Here is an 18,928-nt window from a genome sequence, read left to right as displayed (position 1 = left end):
GCGGATCCCTCTGCCTAGCTGCTGCTGTGCAGATTCTCCAACAACGCGCGCCACGCGTGCTGCTGATCACACTCGGAGCCTCAGGCCACCAGTGCTCCACTGAAGTCAGGATGCCCTGTGGTTGAGATGAACTCCTCGCCATGAGGTCAGCTGCTGACGCCTGCTGCACCGGCAGCTGGGAAGCCGTCAGTCGCAATGTCCGAGAGGTCCCGTCATGGACGGACCACGCGCCGTGGGGCCGGGTTGCCGTGGAGTCCGGGCATCAGTCCCCGGCGGCACCTGTGACCGAGACCGCACTGCAGCCGATCCTGCTGGAAGTTCTCACTGTAGTTAGTCAGTCATGGTGCCGACCGAACTCGGGCCGATCCCCAGAGCTGAAGTTGACATCTGGCAGCGAACGCATGACTCCTGCGAGGTGGAACAGACTTCCGGAATTTTCACCTACGAAGATTTAACATTCGGATACGGACCATGTCTGTCCTCAGATCCGAACTGCTTCCTAATGGCTTCTGTCTGTTGCTGCCTGTGCTCCACTATTTATATCTGGCAGGAGGACGTTTTTTACCCTCAGTTGTAGCTTTTTGTTATTACTCCCGCAGTAAATTGCAGCGTAACTTAGCATGCTAGCCTCACTTCTTCTTATTCAACACTCTCCGGGCTTTGCTTGGCGCTCGGTCTGCGTGCGTCCTTGCGTCAGCTTGTTGGTAGACTGCAACTGTCAGCAAGGCTATCTGTGCCGCACTTACTTCGCTATGCCACGGTAGCTGGCTGCCTCTGTTTTGCCATTCTCCACTGCGTGAAGCAATGCTTACTACATATGGCCGCAACACTGCCTCCTCCTAAAAAGTAAATTCATCCCTCAATTTACCCTATACATTAACTCTAGGTCTATTCTATATTCTACTTCTTCCCTATATACATCCATTTTGCCCTGACTCATGTGCTACTGGTAATCCATTCTACAGGAATCTTATGGAACAGTGTTGCATTAACATGCTGAATCCTCCGTTTTAATAAGACATATACCACACTGATAAATACAATCAACACAGTAATAGTACTGGTTGAAATACCAATGGTCACTATGCTACGTTTCCGCCTGGTATTGTACTCCTCCACATGTCTTAATAATTGCTGCACTGAAATTTGACCTTTCTCCGAATCTACTAGTTTATCTATCATTCGCAATAGTGTAGCATCCAAGGTGTTGTTAATATACGTCAAATTTTCTCCTGGAGTGATACTGAATGATGCATCTGGCCAGTACAACGTCAGATGAGTATCTATAACCTTGGTGACTCCCGTGACTGTCGCTGGTAAGTTGAAATGATCCCCTACTATTTCACAATTTGTCCCATTTATTAGCAAACCACTGTCCCATAATTCCATCTCTGTGGTTGCTTTCCATTTCCCACTGTCATAACACTTGGCTGATATCCTGTCCGTAGCAAATACAGAATACAACCAATGCCTCCCAACTTGCTGAAAATGTGGCATAGGCTTCACTATTATTCTCCGACACTCCGAAGCTTCTGCTTCTACCCTAAATAACTGGATCTCACATGACCCCTGGCCTGTGAAAACAATCTGTGATGGACAAATGGAAACTGACTCCGTTAGACATCTACTCAACTCTAAACTCGACATAGTAGCATGAGTATCCCCCTCCTTAGGAATAAATAAAACCTGCTGTGCCCTGAACTGTACACCCTTACCGATGCGCTCCCATCTGACCGGATAAGGATGCACTGTGTAACAGTGATATTGTCTCCCCACACTAGTTATTGGAAATCTAATCTATATATACATCTTAACTAGATCCGTTGTTACCTTAATCCTAGACGTATGATAAAAAAGTGACATACTCGCTTCAATTATCGGTACTACATGCTCTACCCCCTCTGGAAACTCTCCCTCTGCCTGCTTCAGGCTCCGTCTGAATTTTTCTGGTGACATCAACATCACACACACCTGCCCGTGCACAAAAATAATACACACATGATAATTACTGCTAACTACACATCCCTCAAACGCAACTTATACTTGATACCCAGTTTACTGTATGCTTCTGATGCTTCTTTTCGCTTTCTGCCGGAAGGAGAAGTACATATACACGGATCTACTACCCCCTGGAACGGCTTAACTCTACTAACGTGAACCACCATTGTCTTGGTAGGCAATTGTAATTTTACATTGACAGATGATGTCATTTCCACTACCTGGTACGGTCCCTGGAACTTGTTTGTGAACTTCTTGGTTTTCCCTTTTGGAACATACGGATTAGCTAGTAGCACCCATTGGCCTACTCTGTACTGTAGCAACTTCCTCGTTGTACCTCCCATCCGTTCTCGTCATTCCAACGCTTTCGTGTTACCTCGTCTGACTCTCTGCCATACTTCCTTAATGGTTTCTGCAAATTGCCTTACATGCTCACCCTCTGCTCCCAGCCTTGGACAAAGCATGTCAAAAGGTGATGGCATCTTCCACCCATACACCATTTTGTACGGTGACAATGCTGTCTGATGTATGTACCTTACTATTATATGCACTGGTTACGAATTGCAAGTACACATCCCAGTCGGTGTGTTGACTATTTACATAGTGACTCAACATCTTAGTGATCGTGCGATGCACTCTCTTCGTTCGCCCGTTTGCTTGCGGATGGAATGGACTAGTCCGTAGTTTCTTTACCTTCAGTAACTTACACAGTTGCTTCATCAGATCAGACGTGAAATTAGTACCTTGATCCGAATTAAGGACTGAGGTATCCCATACGTGAGTAACCAATTATTAACTAAAGCTTGTGCCACCGTACTTGCTTTCTGATCTGGTAATGCGACCATGACTAAATATCTAGAAAAGTGGTCAATCACTGTTAACACATACCTATTCCCTGCTGCACTCCTATTAAGTGGACATCGATTCCAATTTGTTGGAAAGGTCTGTCTGCCTCTGGAAATCTTTGAAGCTGAATCTTTTGATGGCTCACGTCCACACACTGTACACATGGAACACAATTCCTGACGTACTCGTCCATGTCTTGACGTCGTGTCCTCCACCAAAACTTCTCCGCTATCCGCCTATCTGTAGCTCTTCTCCCAACATGTCCTGAAAGAAAATGGTCATGCACCTGTTGCAAAACTTCAGATCTTAACGCTGCTGGTATGATGACGCATGGGCCTGTCGACCTGCAAAGTAACCTGTCCTGTACTAGGAACTGCGGTTGCTTTCTGAACCCTTTTCCACTCATCTTCAGTCACCCATGTTACTTGCAATACTGCCACTTTCCTGCTAAATGCGTTAGCATTGGCATGTTTCACACCTGGCTTGTGTATTACCTCATAATCGAACTCACTAAGTTTCAGCGCCCATCTCACTAGCCTACTCATTGGGTCTTTCAAGACCTAATAACCATTTCAGAGCTGAATGATCCATCACAACCTTAAACCTTCTACCGTACAGATAACAGCGAAAGTACGAAATCCCATATATTATTGCTAACAATTCCTTCTCCATCGTGGAGTAATTTTGTTCCGCCTTGTTAAGTTGACGAGACGCAAACGCAATCAGATGTTCTTTGCCATCAATTTCTTGCCCAAGTACAACACCAAGAGCGTGATTAGATGCGTCACATTGTAGTATAAACTCCTTCAAAAAGTCTGGAAACTTCAAAACTGGATCTGATGTCAGTATCCGTTTCAACTCTTGAAATGCTTTCTCGCACTCTGACGTCCACTGGAAGGTAACACCTTTTCGTAGCAACTTAGTAAGTGGCCTCACTATTTCTGTGAACCCCTGTACGAATTTCCGATAATAGCTTGCAAGACCAATATAAGATTGCAGTTGTTTAACCGTTTGCGGAACCAGAAAATCTCGTACTGCAGAAGTGAGATGAGGATCTGTCCGTACCCCGTCCTGACTTAGATAATTTACTTGTGCTTGCGCAAAATGGCATTTGTCCAAACTTAATGTTAGCCGTGCTGCCTCTAATCTTTTAAAGAGCTCCTCTAACTGTTCCACATGCTGCTCTATACCTCTTGAAAAAACTATAATGTCATCCGGGTACACCATGCATTTTTTCGCTTTGAACCCGTGAAGGACTCCGTCCAACAGCCTCTGAAATGTTGCTGGAGCGTTTTTTAGTCCAAATGGCATTCTTGTATACTCGAAGTGACCACAATGTGTTGTAAATGCTGTTTTTGGCCTGTCCTCCGGACATACTTCAATCTGGTGATAACCGCTTCGCAAATCCATAGTGGAGAAAAATTTACACTGCCCTAGGTTGACTAACATTTCTGTGATATTCAAAATCGGATATACGTCCACCACTGTCTGTTCATTCAAATGTCTGTAATCGCAACAAAAGCGAAATTTTTTCGACCCGTCTGCTGTCTTCTTCAGAACTAGGACCACACTACTAGACCAAGGACTATTACTGTGCAGGATTATCCCATCTTCCCATTGTTGCTCTATTAATTGCTCTACTACTGGTTGTAATTGTTTCAGTAGTCTGTATGGCTTACAATACACCGGAGCATGATTCCCTGTCGGAATACGATGCTGTGTTATCGGTGTAGCAGATAACGTACCCTGTGCTTCAAACAATGCTTTATACTTTAGTAATAAACTTCCATAGCCGAACGATCATTTCCTCTCAAATGATTTACCTTGTCACAAAGTGCAGACGTGCTGATGGTTTGCTTTACGTCATAGTCTAGCCTTGAACCATCAATGTCCTCTTCATCCATTAACTCTACTGTGGCTATTACTAATCCCTTCGGCAGATCGACATCATCCCACCCGAAGTTATCTAAACTCACCGGAACCATAAGCTGTCCATTTATGTCCGTTACCCGTGATACACTCCTATGAATAAAGCAATGCTTTTCATCTAAAACCTCATTACTCGCTAGCGGCTCTACCAAAAATAAACCCTACTGTGGCATATCGACATCCACCAGTACCCAGATCAACTTCCCTGTACCTGTTTGTACTTTGTCACATGAAATCACCTTTAATGCACTTGTACATAGTTTAGTTGTATCACCTTAGCTATCGGTGCACCTTGCAACTCTGAAACATTTGCCACGGCTGTACCCATTGAGAACAAGTTCCCTTCGAGTTCCAGTGTATGTTGGGAAAGGTCAATTTTGGCGTGATGTTTAATCAGAAAGTCCAACCCAAGTATCACTGAAAATCCCGGTCCCAAAATTGACCACACCTCCATTTGCTCCCGGAACCACACGTTCCCTATCTTAAACTTGAGCTGTGCTGTCCCTAGTGCATCTAATTTTTTTATCACCTACTGCGCGCAATCTGTATCTTGGAGCTTCCAATCCTTTCTTGCCCGCGAGGTCCACACTGACAACTGATACATGCGCTCCAGTATCCACTAAAACTCTTCGCCACTTATCTTTTATCGAAATCATCAAACTACAATCCGCTTCTTCGTGTACTCTCTGAGTACCTCTTTTTACTGGGAATGCCTTCCTGACGGCAGGAACATCCCCTTTTTCATTTAACAGTTTTATCTGCTGTATCATTAATCTGTTTCTTAGCTTTATACTGCCATGCCTTATGCCCCATTTTCTGCCAATTGAAACACTGCGGTTCCCGACATTGTCCCTTAAAATGACCTTGCTTCCCACAATGGTAACACTCTTTGGAAGACGAAAAAATTTTCTTGTCATTGTGACTTCTAGTGGCGCTATCCACTTCCTGCAAATGTGTCGCTATGCGCAATGCTGCTGCTATGTCACTAGGATTTTCCATCCGTATCCGGCGTGAAAAATCCAGCGAGACCCCTCACAAAAATGTGTCTAAAGCCCTATTCTATGCTTCTTTCAATAGAACTTAATTTGCACTCGCTTCTTGGGTTAACTCATACATGTGTGCATTCATTCTCCTAGTTCTGTCTGAAAATTCTTCTACCGTTTCACCCGTTTTTTGCAACATCCTCCCCAATTTTTCTCTAAAAAATCTGGCACTGTTTCGTTTCCTAAACCTTTGTAATAATCCCTCAGCCAACTATGTGAACACAGTAGCATCCTTTAACCCTTCGTGGTATGCCACATAAGTCTTTGTGTCACCTACTAACCGTAACCTCGCCATTTGCAAACACATTTCATCTGACCAACCACACGGTCTAGCTGTACTATGTATGTCACCAATGAAAACATTCACATCCTCTGATGTTTTACCTGAGAAGGAAGGTATCAAATTAGCCGCTGAACAATCTGCCACACCAGTAATTCTACACTATCGCTCCCCAAGCCTGACTGAGTATTTTGCAACAATTGTTGCCCCATCCTCTGCATGTGCTGCTTTTGCAACTTATTTTCTTCAATCAGTTTCTTAACTTGCTCTTTCAATGCGACTACGGCATCACTTGTCCCGGTTGCATGTGTCTGGCATTTTCCATGTGGTATACCTCACCTCGCAAAAATAAAATTGTATTACCCAGAAGCAAGTTAATTCCTAGCACATCTAATGGCAAGCCATCTAGACTTACTACATTGCCCCATTACATGACCACAAAAGCCACACACATCACAAGTGCTTGGTACAAATTTATCGCAAGGAGCGACGTGACCTGTTAATCCACACACTACACATTTAGATGGTACTAAGTTAACGTGACTATCATTCCCACGAAACTGCGATAAGTCTACAGGGCTGCTAGGCCTTTCAAGTGACACTCTCACATCCCTTAATGTTACCCTCGACATGTCTAGCTACACAGAGAGAAGGCAGTTGCTGGACTCACCCTATTCGGTGTTTCTCCATTGCTCCGCACAGTGCTAGTCAAAGTCGTGGTGTGGATGCACTTGACACCACTTGTTACGACAGATGGCCACTTGTTATGGCTTCTGCACCATTTGTTATGACCGTTTGCTACTTGTTAGCAGCAGATACAGTGGCTGCGCCAAAGACTGAGACGGCGTAGAGTTTTACAAGTATTTATTGAACTTTCTTTACAATTTCTCCCTCGTCGTTGCTGCCCAGCCCTGCGAATTCCTCCGCCTAGCTGCTGTTGTGTAGATTCTCCAACAATGCATGCCACGCGCGCCGCTCATCACACTCCGAGCCTCAGGCCGCCAGTGCTCCGCTGAAGTCAGGATGCCCTGTGGTTGAGATGAACTCCTTGCCATGAGGTCAGCTGCCGACACCTGCTGCACCGGCAGCTGGGAAGCTGTCAGTCGCAATGTCCGAGAGGTCCTGTCATGGACGGACCATGCGCCGTGGGGCAGGTTGCCGTGGAGTACAGGCGTCAGTCCCCCACGGCGCCTGTGACCGAGACCACGCTGTGGCCGGTCCTGCGGGAACTTCTCACTGTAGTTAGTCAGCCATGGTGCCGACAGAACTCGGGCCGACCCCAAGATCTGAAGTTGACATCTGGCGGCGAACGGACGACTCCTGCGAGGTGGAACAGACTTCCGGAATCATCACCTACGAAGATTGAACATTCGGACACGGACCACGTCTGTCCTCAGATCCAAACTGCTTCCTAATGGCTTCTGTCTGTTGCTGCCTGCGCTCCACTATTTATATCCGGCAGGAGGACGTTTTTTACGCTCGGTGGTAGCTTTTTGTTATTACTCCCGCAGTATATTGCAGTGTAACTTTTCATGCTGGCCTCCCTTCTCCTTACTCAGCACTCTCCATGCTTCACTCGGTGCTCGGTCTGTGTGCGTCAGCTTGTTGGTAGACTGCAACTGTCAGCAAGGCTATCTGTGCCACGCTTACTTCGCAATGCCACGATCGCTGGCTGCCTCTGTTTTGCCATTCTCCACTGTGTGAAGCAACACTTACTGCATGTGGCCGCAACATAACTTATGTTGGTGGCTGGTCGTGAAAAGCAGAGCCAGAGGCTCTGCCTTCTAGAAAGACGTCTGTTTTGCTCAAGGTCTGGATTACAAGAGAGAGAGGCAACTGTGTTCTGCACCGCAGAACACTCTAGCATCCACACACGGCTTATATCCAATGCAGGCTATTGCTAAAACCAATGGCATGAATTCACTAGCAGTTTCAGCAGAGGTGTCAGGGCATCTCTTGTCAGCAGCTGTAACTGGGCAGAACTGCCTTGGTTTTGAAAGACAGGCAACTTGTGTTACGCAGGCACAGCATAAGTTGCTCTAGGAGTAAACTTGTAAAGATTTGACTGGGCCTTTGAATTAATTTTTAAAATCAATTTCCTAAAATATTCCTTGACTGGCTGCCACCATGTACATTATTATTATCATTTTATGTCAAGCATAGATAGAACATTCCAATACTGAATGGACTTCACTCCCTTCCAGTTCATGTACAATTCCACATCCTTCTAGCTCATTCCATCTCAGTGTCCTTCACAGGCCTCAATCCTCTTAAAACTTTGAAATCCGTACTAGCATTTCCACAGTTCCTCTCTTTTTCTTGATACTTTTCAATTCAAAAACTCCTGAATCTTGCTTCCAAAATGTTTATTATTTATTTAATACCTTCCCTTTGGCAGCTCTTTTCCTTCCTTCATCCTTTCATTTTCGCTTTTGTCTTGCTGTATCTTACTCTTAATGATACTGGTTTCATCACCGTTAATAAGTAAACCATGGTGTTTTTAATAGAAGATAGTTTGTATCCTTTTATTTCCATATGTGGCAAGTATTGTCTTTTGATGCAGTAACTATAATGTCTCCTTTGTAATTAAAAGCACAAGAAAACACATCATCTTTATGCCCTTCAAGAATCTGTAGACACTTCCCAGTTTCTGAATCCCACAGTCGTGCTGTATGGTCTGCAGATGCTGTCAGTAATTGAGAACCTGCTGGATTGAAACACACCTGCAACAATGAACAATGTCATATCAGCACTCCATTGTATTTTTTTTTTACTACATTGACATTATAATAGGGAGTACATGATAAATACATTGTAATATTATGCAGACACACTGCTGTCACATTCTACATGTGATTAATGTAGGGTGGAACCAAATATCGGAAACTCCAGGTTGCAATATCAACAATATAGAAAGGATAGATATCTACTCAACATAAAGATGGCATGTTGACTTGCAGACAGGTGCAATGAAAAGATTGTTACTCATTTAGCTTTCAGCCAAAGACTTCTTCAGAAGAAAAACACACACACACACACATTCATAAATGCAAGCACACCTCTCACACATGTGACCACCATCTCCAGGAGCTCGGACTGGAATGCAACCATCTCATTGAATGAAAAAGTAGGGTGGAGGCTGAAATGCAGCTGGTGCAACAAATAATATCAAATGAGTACCATGTACAGAAAGCTAAATCATTAATTATTAGTTTTAAAAACTCTGACAATTCTTCATAAAAGAACTAGAAAGTAAACAGGTGACAAAAAGAATTCTGGAAAGCAAGCAAATGTATAGTTTTCCCCCCCTCTCTCTGTGCACATCTTAAAGCAACCCTCAGTTAATGAGAACCTGAGATTCACATTAATATTTGCAGCATTGGCACCCATTATTTTTAAAATTATTGCTAGTATAACTATGACTAGTGTAAGTATGACTCTTCATTTTGGATTATCATCTTCCAGTATGCATTCAGTATTACAAACAAATATGTTTACAATTATACACATTTAGATGATGGTTATTAGAGATCCTGCAGTTAGGCTAATGATGGATGAAAATACACTACTAGTTTAATCAGTTATACACCTGTACTTGGGTAATACATACTGAGCTCTGAGATTAGAAAATGGTCCATATCCAACACTGCTAGAAGTGGGCGCCTGTCAGAGCAGAAAGATTATTCCTGAAGCTCAATGCATTTTGTTTCTGCCTGCCACATATTTTATATACTCCAAATATAAAGGACAGAAATGTCCTACTTTGTTGTTGTTGTTGTGCTCTTCAGTCCAGAGACTGGTTTGATGCAGCTCTCCATGCTGCACTATCCTGTGCAAGTTTCTTCATCTTGAAGTACCTACTGCAACCTACAACCTTCTGAATCTGCATAGTGTATTCATCTCTTGGTTTCTCTTTACAAATTTTACCCTCCACGCTGCCCTCCAATACTAAATTAGTGATCCCTTGATGCCTCAGAACATGTCCTACCAGCCGATACTTTCTTCTTGTCTAGATGTGCCACAAATTCCCCTTCTCCCTAATTCTATTCAGTATCTCCTCATTAGTTACGTGATCTATCCATCTAATCTTCAGCATTCTTCTGTAGCAGCATGTTTCTATTCTCTTCTTGTCTAAACTATTTATTGTCCATGTTTCAGTTCCATTCATGGCTACACTCCATACAAATACTTTCAGAAAAGACTTCCTGACACTTGAATCTATACTCGATGTTAACAAATTTCTCTTCTTCAGAAACGCTTTCCTTGCCACTGCCAGTCTAGATTATATATCCTATTTACTTTGACCATCATCAGTTATTTGCTCCCCAAATAGCAAAACTCATCTACTACTCTATGTGTCTCATTTCCTAATCTAATTCCTTCAGCATCACCTGATCTAATTTGACTACATTCCATTATCCTCAATTTGATTTTGTTGAAGTTCATCTTAAATCCTCCTCTCAAGACACTGTCCATTCCATTCATCTGCTCTTCCATGTCCTTTGCTGTCTCTGACAGAATTACAATGTCATTGGCAAACCTCAAACTTTTAATTTCTTCTCCATGGATTTTAATTCCTACTCTGAATTTTTCTTTTGTTTGCTTTACTGCTTGCTGAATATACAGATTGAATAACATTGGTGATAGGCTACAACCCTGTCTCATTCCATTCCCAACCACTGCTTCCTTTTCATGCCTGTTGACTCTTTACAACTGCCATCTGGTTTCTGTACAAATTGTTAATAGCCTTTCGTTCCCTGTATTTGACCCCTACCACCTTCAGAATTTGAAAGAGAATATTCCAGTCAATGTTGTCAAAAGCCTTCTCTAAGTCTACGAATGCTAGAAACGTGGGTTTGCCTTTCCATAATCTATCCTCTAAGATAAGTTGTAGGGTCAGTATTGCCTCACACGCTCCAACGTTTCTATGGAATCCAAAGTGATCTTCCCCAAGGTCAGCTTCTACTAGTTTTCAACTTCTCGTTCACTTATCTTGAGTCTTGCATTGTTTTGCATTTCTTTTTAAGCTGGTTATGTTCTTTATGTTTCCTGACGCAATTTATGTTTTTTAAACAAATCTGTTACCAATAAAGTTAACTGGATGCTCATAGCATTCCTACTTTACATCACACTTCTTATGACTACCAAAAATTTTAACTGATTTGTCAGATACCAAAGTAGCAGGATTACACATTCTGATCAAGTGCCTGAAATCAATAGGTGCAAATACTGCTGGCATTTCAGCAGATTAATAAATAATTACTAACAGACTTACTGAAAATAGAACTTTTAACACAGCTTCATTAAGCATCACTCTCATTCACTTATCTTGAGTCTTGCAATGTTTTGCATTTCTTTTTGAGTTGGTTGTGTTCTTTATGTTTCCCGATGCACTTTATGTTTCTTAAACAAATCTGTTACCAATAAGGTTAACTGGATGCTCATAACATTCTTTTTCAGTTTTTGGATTTCAGACTACAGTGTGAGACAGTCCCCTAGATACATAACTTAAGATCAAACAGTGTGCCATATAGTTTCAGTTTGTATTCATGATACTGACTGTTATTTAAGTATACAAAAATAGTAGTCCCATCATGTTGAAATTTCCTGAACTCAAGATGATATTGAGTCCTATCCACTTGGTTGTCTGTCTCTCTCTTTTTGTCCAGCCTAACATTCTGGACACTGATCTGTGTTCATAATATACGTGTTATAAAAAGGGACATGTTGGCACCCTAATGAATGTGCTTGATGATGGTGATCTGTTTTTTATGGAAGCTTCTAAGCCAGAAAGTAAATTGAAAGATCAATTAAGAATGCAAGACTCTCAGTTATTGTTATGCTCTTGATCCCTTTCACCAATGAATTCCTTGCATCACACATGGATGACTTATCTTGAGTATTCTGTTGAGGCATAGGACTCTCTCAGTAACACATCTACTTACTTCAAAGAAGTTTGAAATTAGTGTGGAAATTTCATTCTGGATTCACTACCTATCAAAGAAGTCTATTGAATTACTGCTCTTATCTTTTTGATAATCGTTGAAATTGCTGTCCTTGAAATTAAAAAGTGTCACCTCAAATTTCTTACTTTTAATTTTCATTGTAAAAAGATACATTCAAGATTTATGATATGTTTAACACACAAGCATCTCCAAATGAATTCTTCTTGCCTTTTTCTAAATTTTTGATTCAATTCTTCCCCACTCCAGCCTGAGGAGATTTCAAAGTAATATTATGAGTTACATAGAGAAGGGAATATAAGATTTTTACATCTGTGTTACCTCTTTTTATGAAAAGGGAGGATGTTTTTATTTTTAGTTTCCCCATTTCAATGTTGATTATCTGTTGACTTTTATCACCAATATATTTTCAGTGTCCAGTTCTTATGATGCCATTATTTATTTCTTAGCTGAGTTTGAAAGCTTTGATGATTTGTTTAATTTCTTCTCTGTCAGAGTATGTTTTTGAAGGTTCTATAAAAACCATAAGTGTTGGTATTCATATGTTACTCAGTCTGCAGAAATGCTGTCAAAAAACACATTTCCATTTGTGAACAAATGCATTCATGTTTCCCTAAGTAAGTCCATGATGTCATTCATGTTATTTTCATTCTTCCATCACTGTTATGTTACGTTTCTACATTCTATAACTCTCTTGTATTTACTGAAGATCACCACCACTGGAACTGTTAACATAAAGCTTTCTGACAAATTTTATATCTTGGGTGAACAGAAGAACACAAGCTGAATCTCTTCCACCTGCTGTTGTTGTACTCCTATTAATAATTTTTCTTTCTCATTTTACGTTTTGAGTTTAGTTACCATATGTATGTGCAAATCTGTCAAAATGTTTTCAGACAATATTTGTTGCAAATTCATTATTCTGATAATTTGTCATGATGATGATTACAATGATGTGTTTAGTTTTAGTGAAACCATATTGAGTAGAAGCACTGAATAACTGAAATTATCATAATGGCAGGTAATGATAGGATCTGACTGAGCTAATCAGTAGCTTTGGAAATGTTGACACACACCATTAAAAAGCTATGACATGAGAAGTGACAGTCATATATTTTAATTTTCAGGAAACTAGTTAACTTAAAAGATAATTAGTATTGAAGTCTGGACACACCCAAAATTTCTATTTTCTATTGTACCATTACAACTGTCTCATTCTCAAGTTTACCATCACACTTTAGTTTCCTTAATTTTTATGGGCCAAATGACACCCTTTATTAACTGGTTAAGCAACTAATTATGACATTGTATAAATTATCATAATTTCAATTATGGCAACTGTATTCATAACTAGGTAATTCTCAGTGTAGACACACAAAATAGTTCTGCAGTCTTTTGCATTTTGTTAACTAATTACTTATTATGTAAACCAGATTATTGCCTGACCTTGAATTGTGTCAGTATCCACAATTATGCAGAATAACCAGTACGTAGAAAATAGATAGTTAACATTTCAATGCAACTTTGTGCTTATTTGGATCACATTATGCAATGAAAGATTTAAAAGTCTGTCCGCCATCTGATATGGAACAATTAACAGCCTCACATCATTTTTCTTGTCTACATTATGCGTCAGTGAAGATCTGTGTGAACTTCTGTGATTGATCCCAGTACAAATGATGTGTGCCTATCTGAACTTTGAACTTCATGGATATGTTTTGTGAACCTGTGTAACACTGAATGTCTGTGGTGTACATCCAGAACTGTGCTCAACTGACTGTGTTTTGTATGAACTGTGATTAGTGGAATGAGATATATAACAAGTATTGCCACTGAAACTCACTGGTTTTGTGGTCTAGCCCGGTTCTCTTGATTCTATTATATAAGTGATTCTATTTATATAAGTGTTAGGAATTGGTCATTGTCCCACAAAACCAATTCTGGTTTCTTAAGTGTGGGAATAAGTGAATCTAAAACAGTTGCGTTGCATCCATCATTGTTTAACATCACACAATACCCAAAAAAGTTTTCAGTTTGAGATGACAAACTTATGCACTACCAAGAACACAAAGATGCGGCTCAAACCATGTTAATACCACCACTTCAACCAAAATGTTCACAGATCCTGTATTTATAAAATATGTAAATACAATGAGAAGATATATCAAAACGTAGTATCAAAGGCAACAATGCTGAGGAAAGATAACTTAAGAAGACTGTATGGTAAAAAGTCAAAATCTACTAGGGAAATTATAAAAATGAAGACACAGAAGACACACAAAGTTCTGGGAATCAAGCTTAAAAGTGCAGACAGCATTGATATTGGCAAGAAAGACCTTCCAAATTATATACATGATTAGTTCAAAAGTGTTTCCTACATTTTAGGCTTGAATTTCACAAATCAGGAAAAATTTAAATATTGTATCCAAAAACTGCATACAGCATGAAGACAGTTCAGCTGTAAATCTAATCAGCCCATACTAGGTTTCCCATAATTCCTTTAAGCCAATGGCCTTGCTGCAATGGTAACACCAGTTCCCATCAGATCACCGAAGTTAAGTGCTGTCAGGCTGTGCTAGCACTTGGATGGGTGACCATGTGGTCTGCTGACATATTGGCAAGTGGAGTGCACTCAGTTCTTGTGAGGCAAACTGAGGAGCTACTTGATTGAGAAGTAGCGGCTCCAGTCTTGTCAACTGACATACAGCTGGGAGAGCAGTGTGCTGACCACATGCCCCTCCATATCCACGTCCAGAGACGTCTGTGGACTGAAGATGACGTAGCGACCAGTAGGCACTGTTGGGTCTTCATGGCCTGTTCGGATGGAGTTTTCAGTTTTATAATTCCTCTAAATCACTGAATGTTAGTGATGGCAGCAAGGCATAGTGAATTGCTTACCCACCTCTGTCAACCTGAGATTGTGCTTCATCTCTAATAAATTTATCACAAGAATTGTTCTGCTGATTATCAGTATCTGTTTTACAAACTTAGTATCACATCTAGGCTCTTAAATGTAAACAGTCACAAAACTGAGTGTATCTCATATACACTAAATCAGAGAATTAATGAAATGTGTCGTTTGTCTATGTTTTGCTGACCACACATTGTAAATATAAATTCAAGTCTGCATTGTGAGGAGCTTAAGCACTTAGAAGCTGCTAGTATTTGCAAAAATAATTAAGAAAGATTTTCTAATATTATTTATTACCTTGGATACTTCCTTAGTGTGACCTTCCATAGTAGCAAGTTTTATTAGATTTCCTTTAACTTCCCATATTTGTGCTGTGGCATCACTACTTGCTGTAGCAAGCCGTCTCCCTGCAGAGTCAAATGCTATTTCCAACACCTAAGAGTAGAATGGTTGCTGATGTAAAAACTTTGCTGTCACATAACAGGAAATATTGAAGATACCTAACTACAGCTGAGAAAATATAATAAATAAAGCATAATTTACATTCACTTTTTACCCTATAAACTACTGGGGAAAGGATGGCAGAGTGTTGTTTCAATGGGTATTAAACAATGTTCCCATGAGTTCCCTCAGTAGGTATGGGCATGGGATGGATGCTGCTTCTGTGTGGGGTATGAATTTAGTTAGTATACAATGTCTGTGTCTCAATCTCTGGAAGTAGGGATTAAAGGAGGAGAAACAAAAAGATGTGGCAATACAACAGTGGACTCATATTTCACTTGTGGACCAAGTCCCAGTTTAAACATCCAGAACTTAAGGGTGGTCAAACACAGTGCATTGTGCAAAAGACCACATCCAGCTTGAATGGAATAGCAACACCTATCAGTTGAAACATGGGCATCATAATAACACCATGAATCTGTAAATATTATACCCATGTCCAATAACGATGTTCCTTTGAACTTAAGATGAACTAATACTGACTTCAGGAATTTATAATTTTAAGATCTTTGCTCTTGTTTTCATATGGTGGTGTCATACACTTGTGCCCTGTAAAAGTTCCATTTTTTCTCAAAATACATTAATTCACCTAACTGAAATACAAGTTTAAAATCTTCACATCACCTAAGGTAAGTCTGATATGTAAACTATTAAAAGTATTTACTCTTATAGTGAGAAAGAAAACTAGAACTACACTATTTACTCACTGTTTTATAATTATGGCTCCTTGACACACATATGATTTAGAATTTTAAAAAATAAAAACAAAAAATAATGTCAATAAAATCGTTAAGCTTGGCAAGTGGCAGTCACAATGACTTACCAAGATATCAACTGAAGTATTATGAAGGCATGTTGAAAAGAAATGCCCCCTAATTTTTATGCAAAATCTCTTAACACATTTTAAATACAACAAATATTATTAACATCCTACATCTTTACTCTTCATGTCTACATATTTACAGCCCTCGGCTGCTAGAGGGCTCTGAATAGTAGTGGGTAACAGGGCAGTGTGTAACACAAATATTTCAGTGCATGAGAACCAATGTGCTGTAGTCAAGTTTTGAATTTGAAGAATTCATCCACACATGGAGCACCACCTCCTTCAGGATGACAATACCAGACCACACACAAGCGCTGTGGCACCTGCAACAGTCTGATGCCTTGCGTTCATTGTCATTAATCATCCAACATACAGCGCCAAATGAGCCCCATCTGATTTTTTGTCTGTTTCCAAAACTTAAAGAACACCTTTGACAGATTCACTTTGATAGCAATGAAGTGGTGCAAGCAGAGGTGAAGTTGTGGCTCTGTCAATAAATTCAAAACATTCTACAGTGATGGTAACAACAAACTGGTCTCTTGTTGGGAGAAATGTGTTTGCTGCCAAAGTAATTATATTGAGAAATAAATATGTAGACAAGAAGAATAAATATGTAAAATGATAACAGTGCTAGTTTTATTTAAAAACGTTTCAGAGTTTTCACACAGAAAATTAAGAAGCATTACTTTTCAGCATGCCTTTGTAGTAATAATTTCAACTAAACTTAGTAGACATCTGACTCACTAAATGGAATGAATAAATGTGATAGTGAGATCCCATAGGCTCCACACAGTTCCAATGATATTTAAATCCAAGCCTACTACAAGAGAACTCTGTCAATAAAATTCTTCTGGGTTTGAGCCGCATTGTCAACTATAAAATTCCGATGTTTCGGCAACTGTCGCAAGGCACCTTCCTCAGGGTGTATTGCTAACTGCTCATTCAGCAGTTAGGAAGGTGCCTTGCAACAGTCACCAATATGTCGGAATTTTATAGTTGACAATGCACCCTCAAACCCAGAAGAATTTTATTGACTGTGACAACAGCTGCAGAAGCCCATGTTTACATTTAAGAGAATTCTGTTAGACTTTCCAGAATGAACTAAACTGGGAAGAAAGAGTTCTCCCATATCTTTATGTTTTGTAAAGTTGGGATAAAAAAGTAACCAAGCAATGCTGGGTAAACTGAAAGTAATGTTCTGACATTTTCTCAAGTGATTATATATTGAGAGACATGAACAAGGACCGAATTGTTACGAGCCACATAGTTACATGTGCACATCATGTCATCTATAAATGCACGTTGCAGCCTTCTATTTAGAAATTTTCTGTCAAATGTAATGTTATACTGAAACAGATGCTGTAATTTATGAGCCTAAAATATGTACCATCCCAGCCGGACCTCCTTCCCGCCTGATACGTCAGGGTTAATCTATTATACCAAGCCGAAGCATTTTATTTATGTGACTATGTATTAATTCAAATTTTAAATAAATAAAAGCAAACATATTGATCATCCACAAAATTAGCAGAGCACTTTTTACTTCCTGTTTACATTGCTGGCAATTAAAATCACAATTAATAGATTATCTATCAAAGTAATATATAGTCACATAAATAAAATACTTCTGTGTGGTATAATAGATTAACCCTGAGGTAAAACGTGTGGTAATATGATTTCATTTTGCTATCTGATGTAATAGTACATGTGACTGTCACGTACATAATGGCACACCATATCATCATGCCACATGCTGGGCTCGTGTGACGATGATAGATGTTATCTGGCAATGTTCACTTGCCTCAGAGCCTCTATGCATGGGTATGGGCATCAAAATGCTATATGCAGAAATGGTACTCATCTGAAAAGACAGCAGCGTGCCACTGCTGAGTCCAGTGTTTGCATTGGATGCACCACTGTCAACATGTCTCTCTTCTGCTTCATTGACGAGAGCTGCAACTACGGACACGGTGCTGACAGCCCGTAGTGCTCCAGACATCCTTGTATTGTCCACATGGACACTTGTCTTGCTACAAACAAGCCCCTTTACTGTCTCAAGATATGCATAGTGTCGAGCTGATCCTCCTCAACCCATTGCTTCCACATTTACATGACTGTCACAGGATCCCAACCAATAAAAGCAAGAATATCATGGAATGATAACCCAAAATATAGATAGATCAAAGTTCTTCCACTGTCAAATTCCACCACAAGCTGGTAGACATTTATCACTTTTAATGAAAAAAAAATAGCATAACATGATCTTTTCACAAACAAACAACATTCAAATCCAATTTCTGAAAGAGAAAGTTGCTGTGTTATTTTCCTCAAATTCAGAAAGTAGAAGGCTGTACTACCTACTCTTTATTGTTGTACTGAAATGCTTATCATCTGCATATTCAGGAATGTGGTAAACTTCAGGGCAGTCTAACATCTGTTGTATACAACCTTCAAGGTGTTGCGATCTTAATAGCCAGCAATTTAAATCACTGAACATCTCTGTAGAGGTAAAGCTGGTCAAGCTGCAGCAGAGTCCTTAAATCTTTACCTTGCTTGGGCAAGTGCTCTACCAGCTGAGCTACCCAAGCACGACTCATGACCTGTTCTCGTAGCTTTACTTCTGCCAGTACCTCG

At 40.3% G+C, this 18,928-nt stretch overlaps 1 protein-coding gene across 1 annotated transcript in view; it reads right to left on the bottom strand.

Annotated features, from left to right (window-relative positions):
- Positions 1-8,621: 8,621 nt before the first annotated feature.
- LOC124756167 (dynein assembly factor with WDR repeat domains 1) overlaps positions 8,622-18,928 on the bottom strand; it is a 72,952-nt gene continuing 62,645 nt past the window's right edge. The window contains exons 8-9 of the mRNA XM_047249049.1: positions 15,268-15,405; positions 8,622-8,819 (exon numbers count right to left, since the gene is read on the bottom strand). Coding sequence (XP_047105005.1) covers positions 8,622-8,819; positions 15,268-15,405 — 336 coding nt within the window. The remainder of the gene's footprint in view (positions 8,820-15,267; positions 15,406-18,928) is intronic.

Source organism: Schistocerca piceifrons, chromosome 1 (assembly GCF_021461385.2).
Source record: "Schistocerca piceifrons isolate TAMUIC-IGC-003096 chromosome 1, iqSchPice1.1, whole genome shotgun sequence".
Classification (NCBI taxonomy): domain Eukaryota; kingdom Metazoa; phylum Arthropoda; class Insecta; order Orthoptera; family Acrididae; genus Schistocerca; species Schistocerca piceifrons.
Note: the sequence above shows the minus strand (reverse complement) of the source record. Positions and strands in the feature narration are given on the sequence as shown.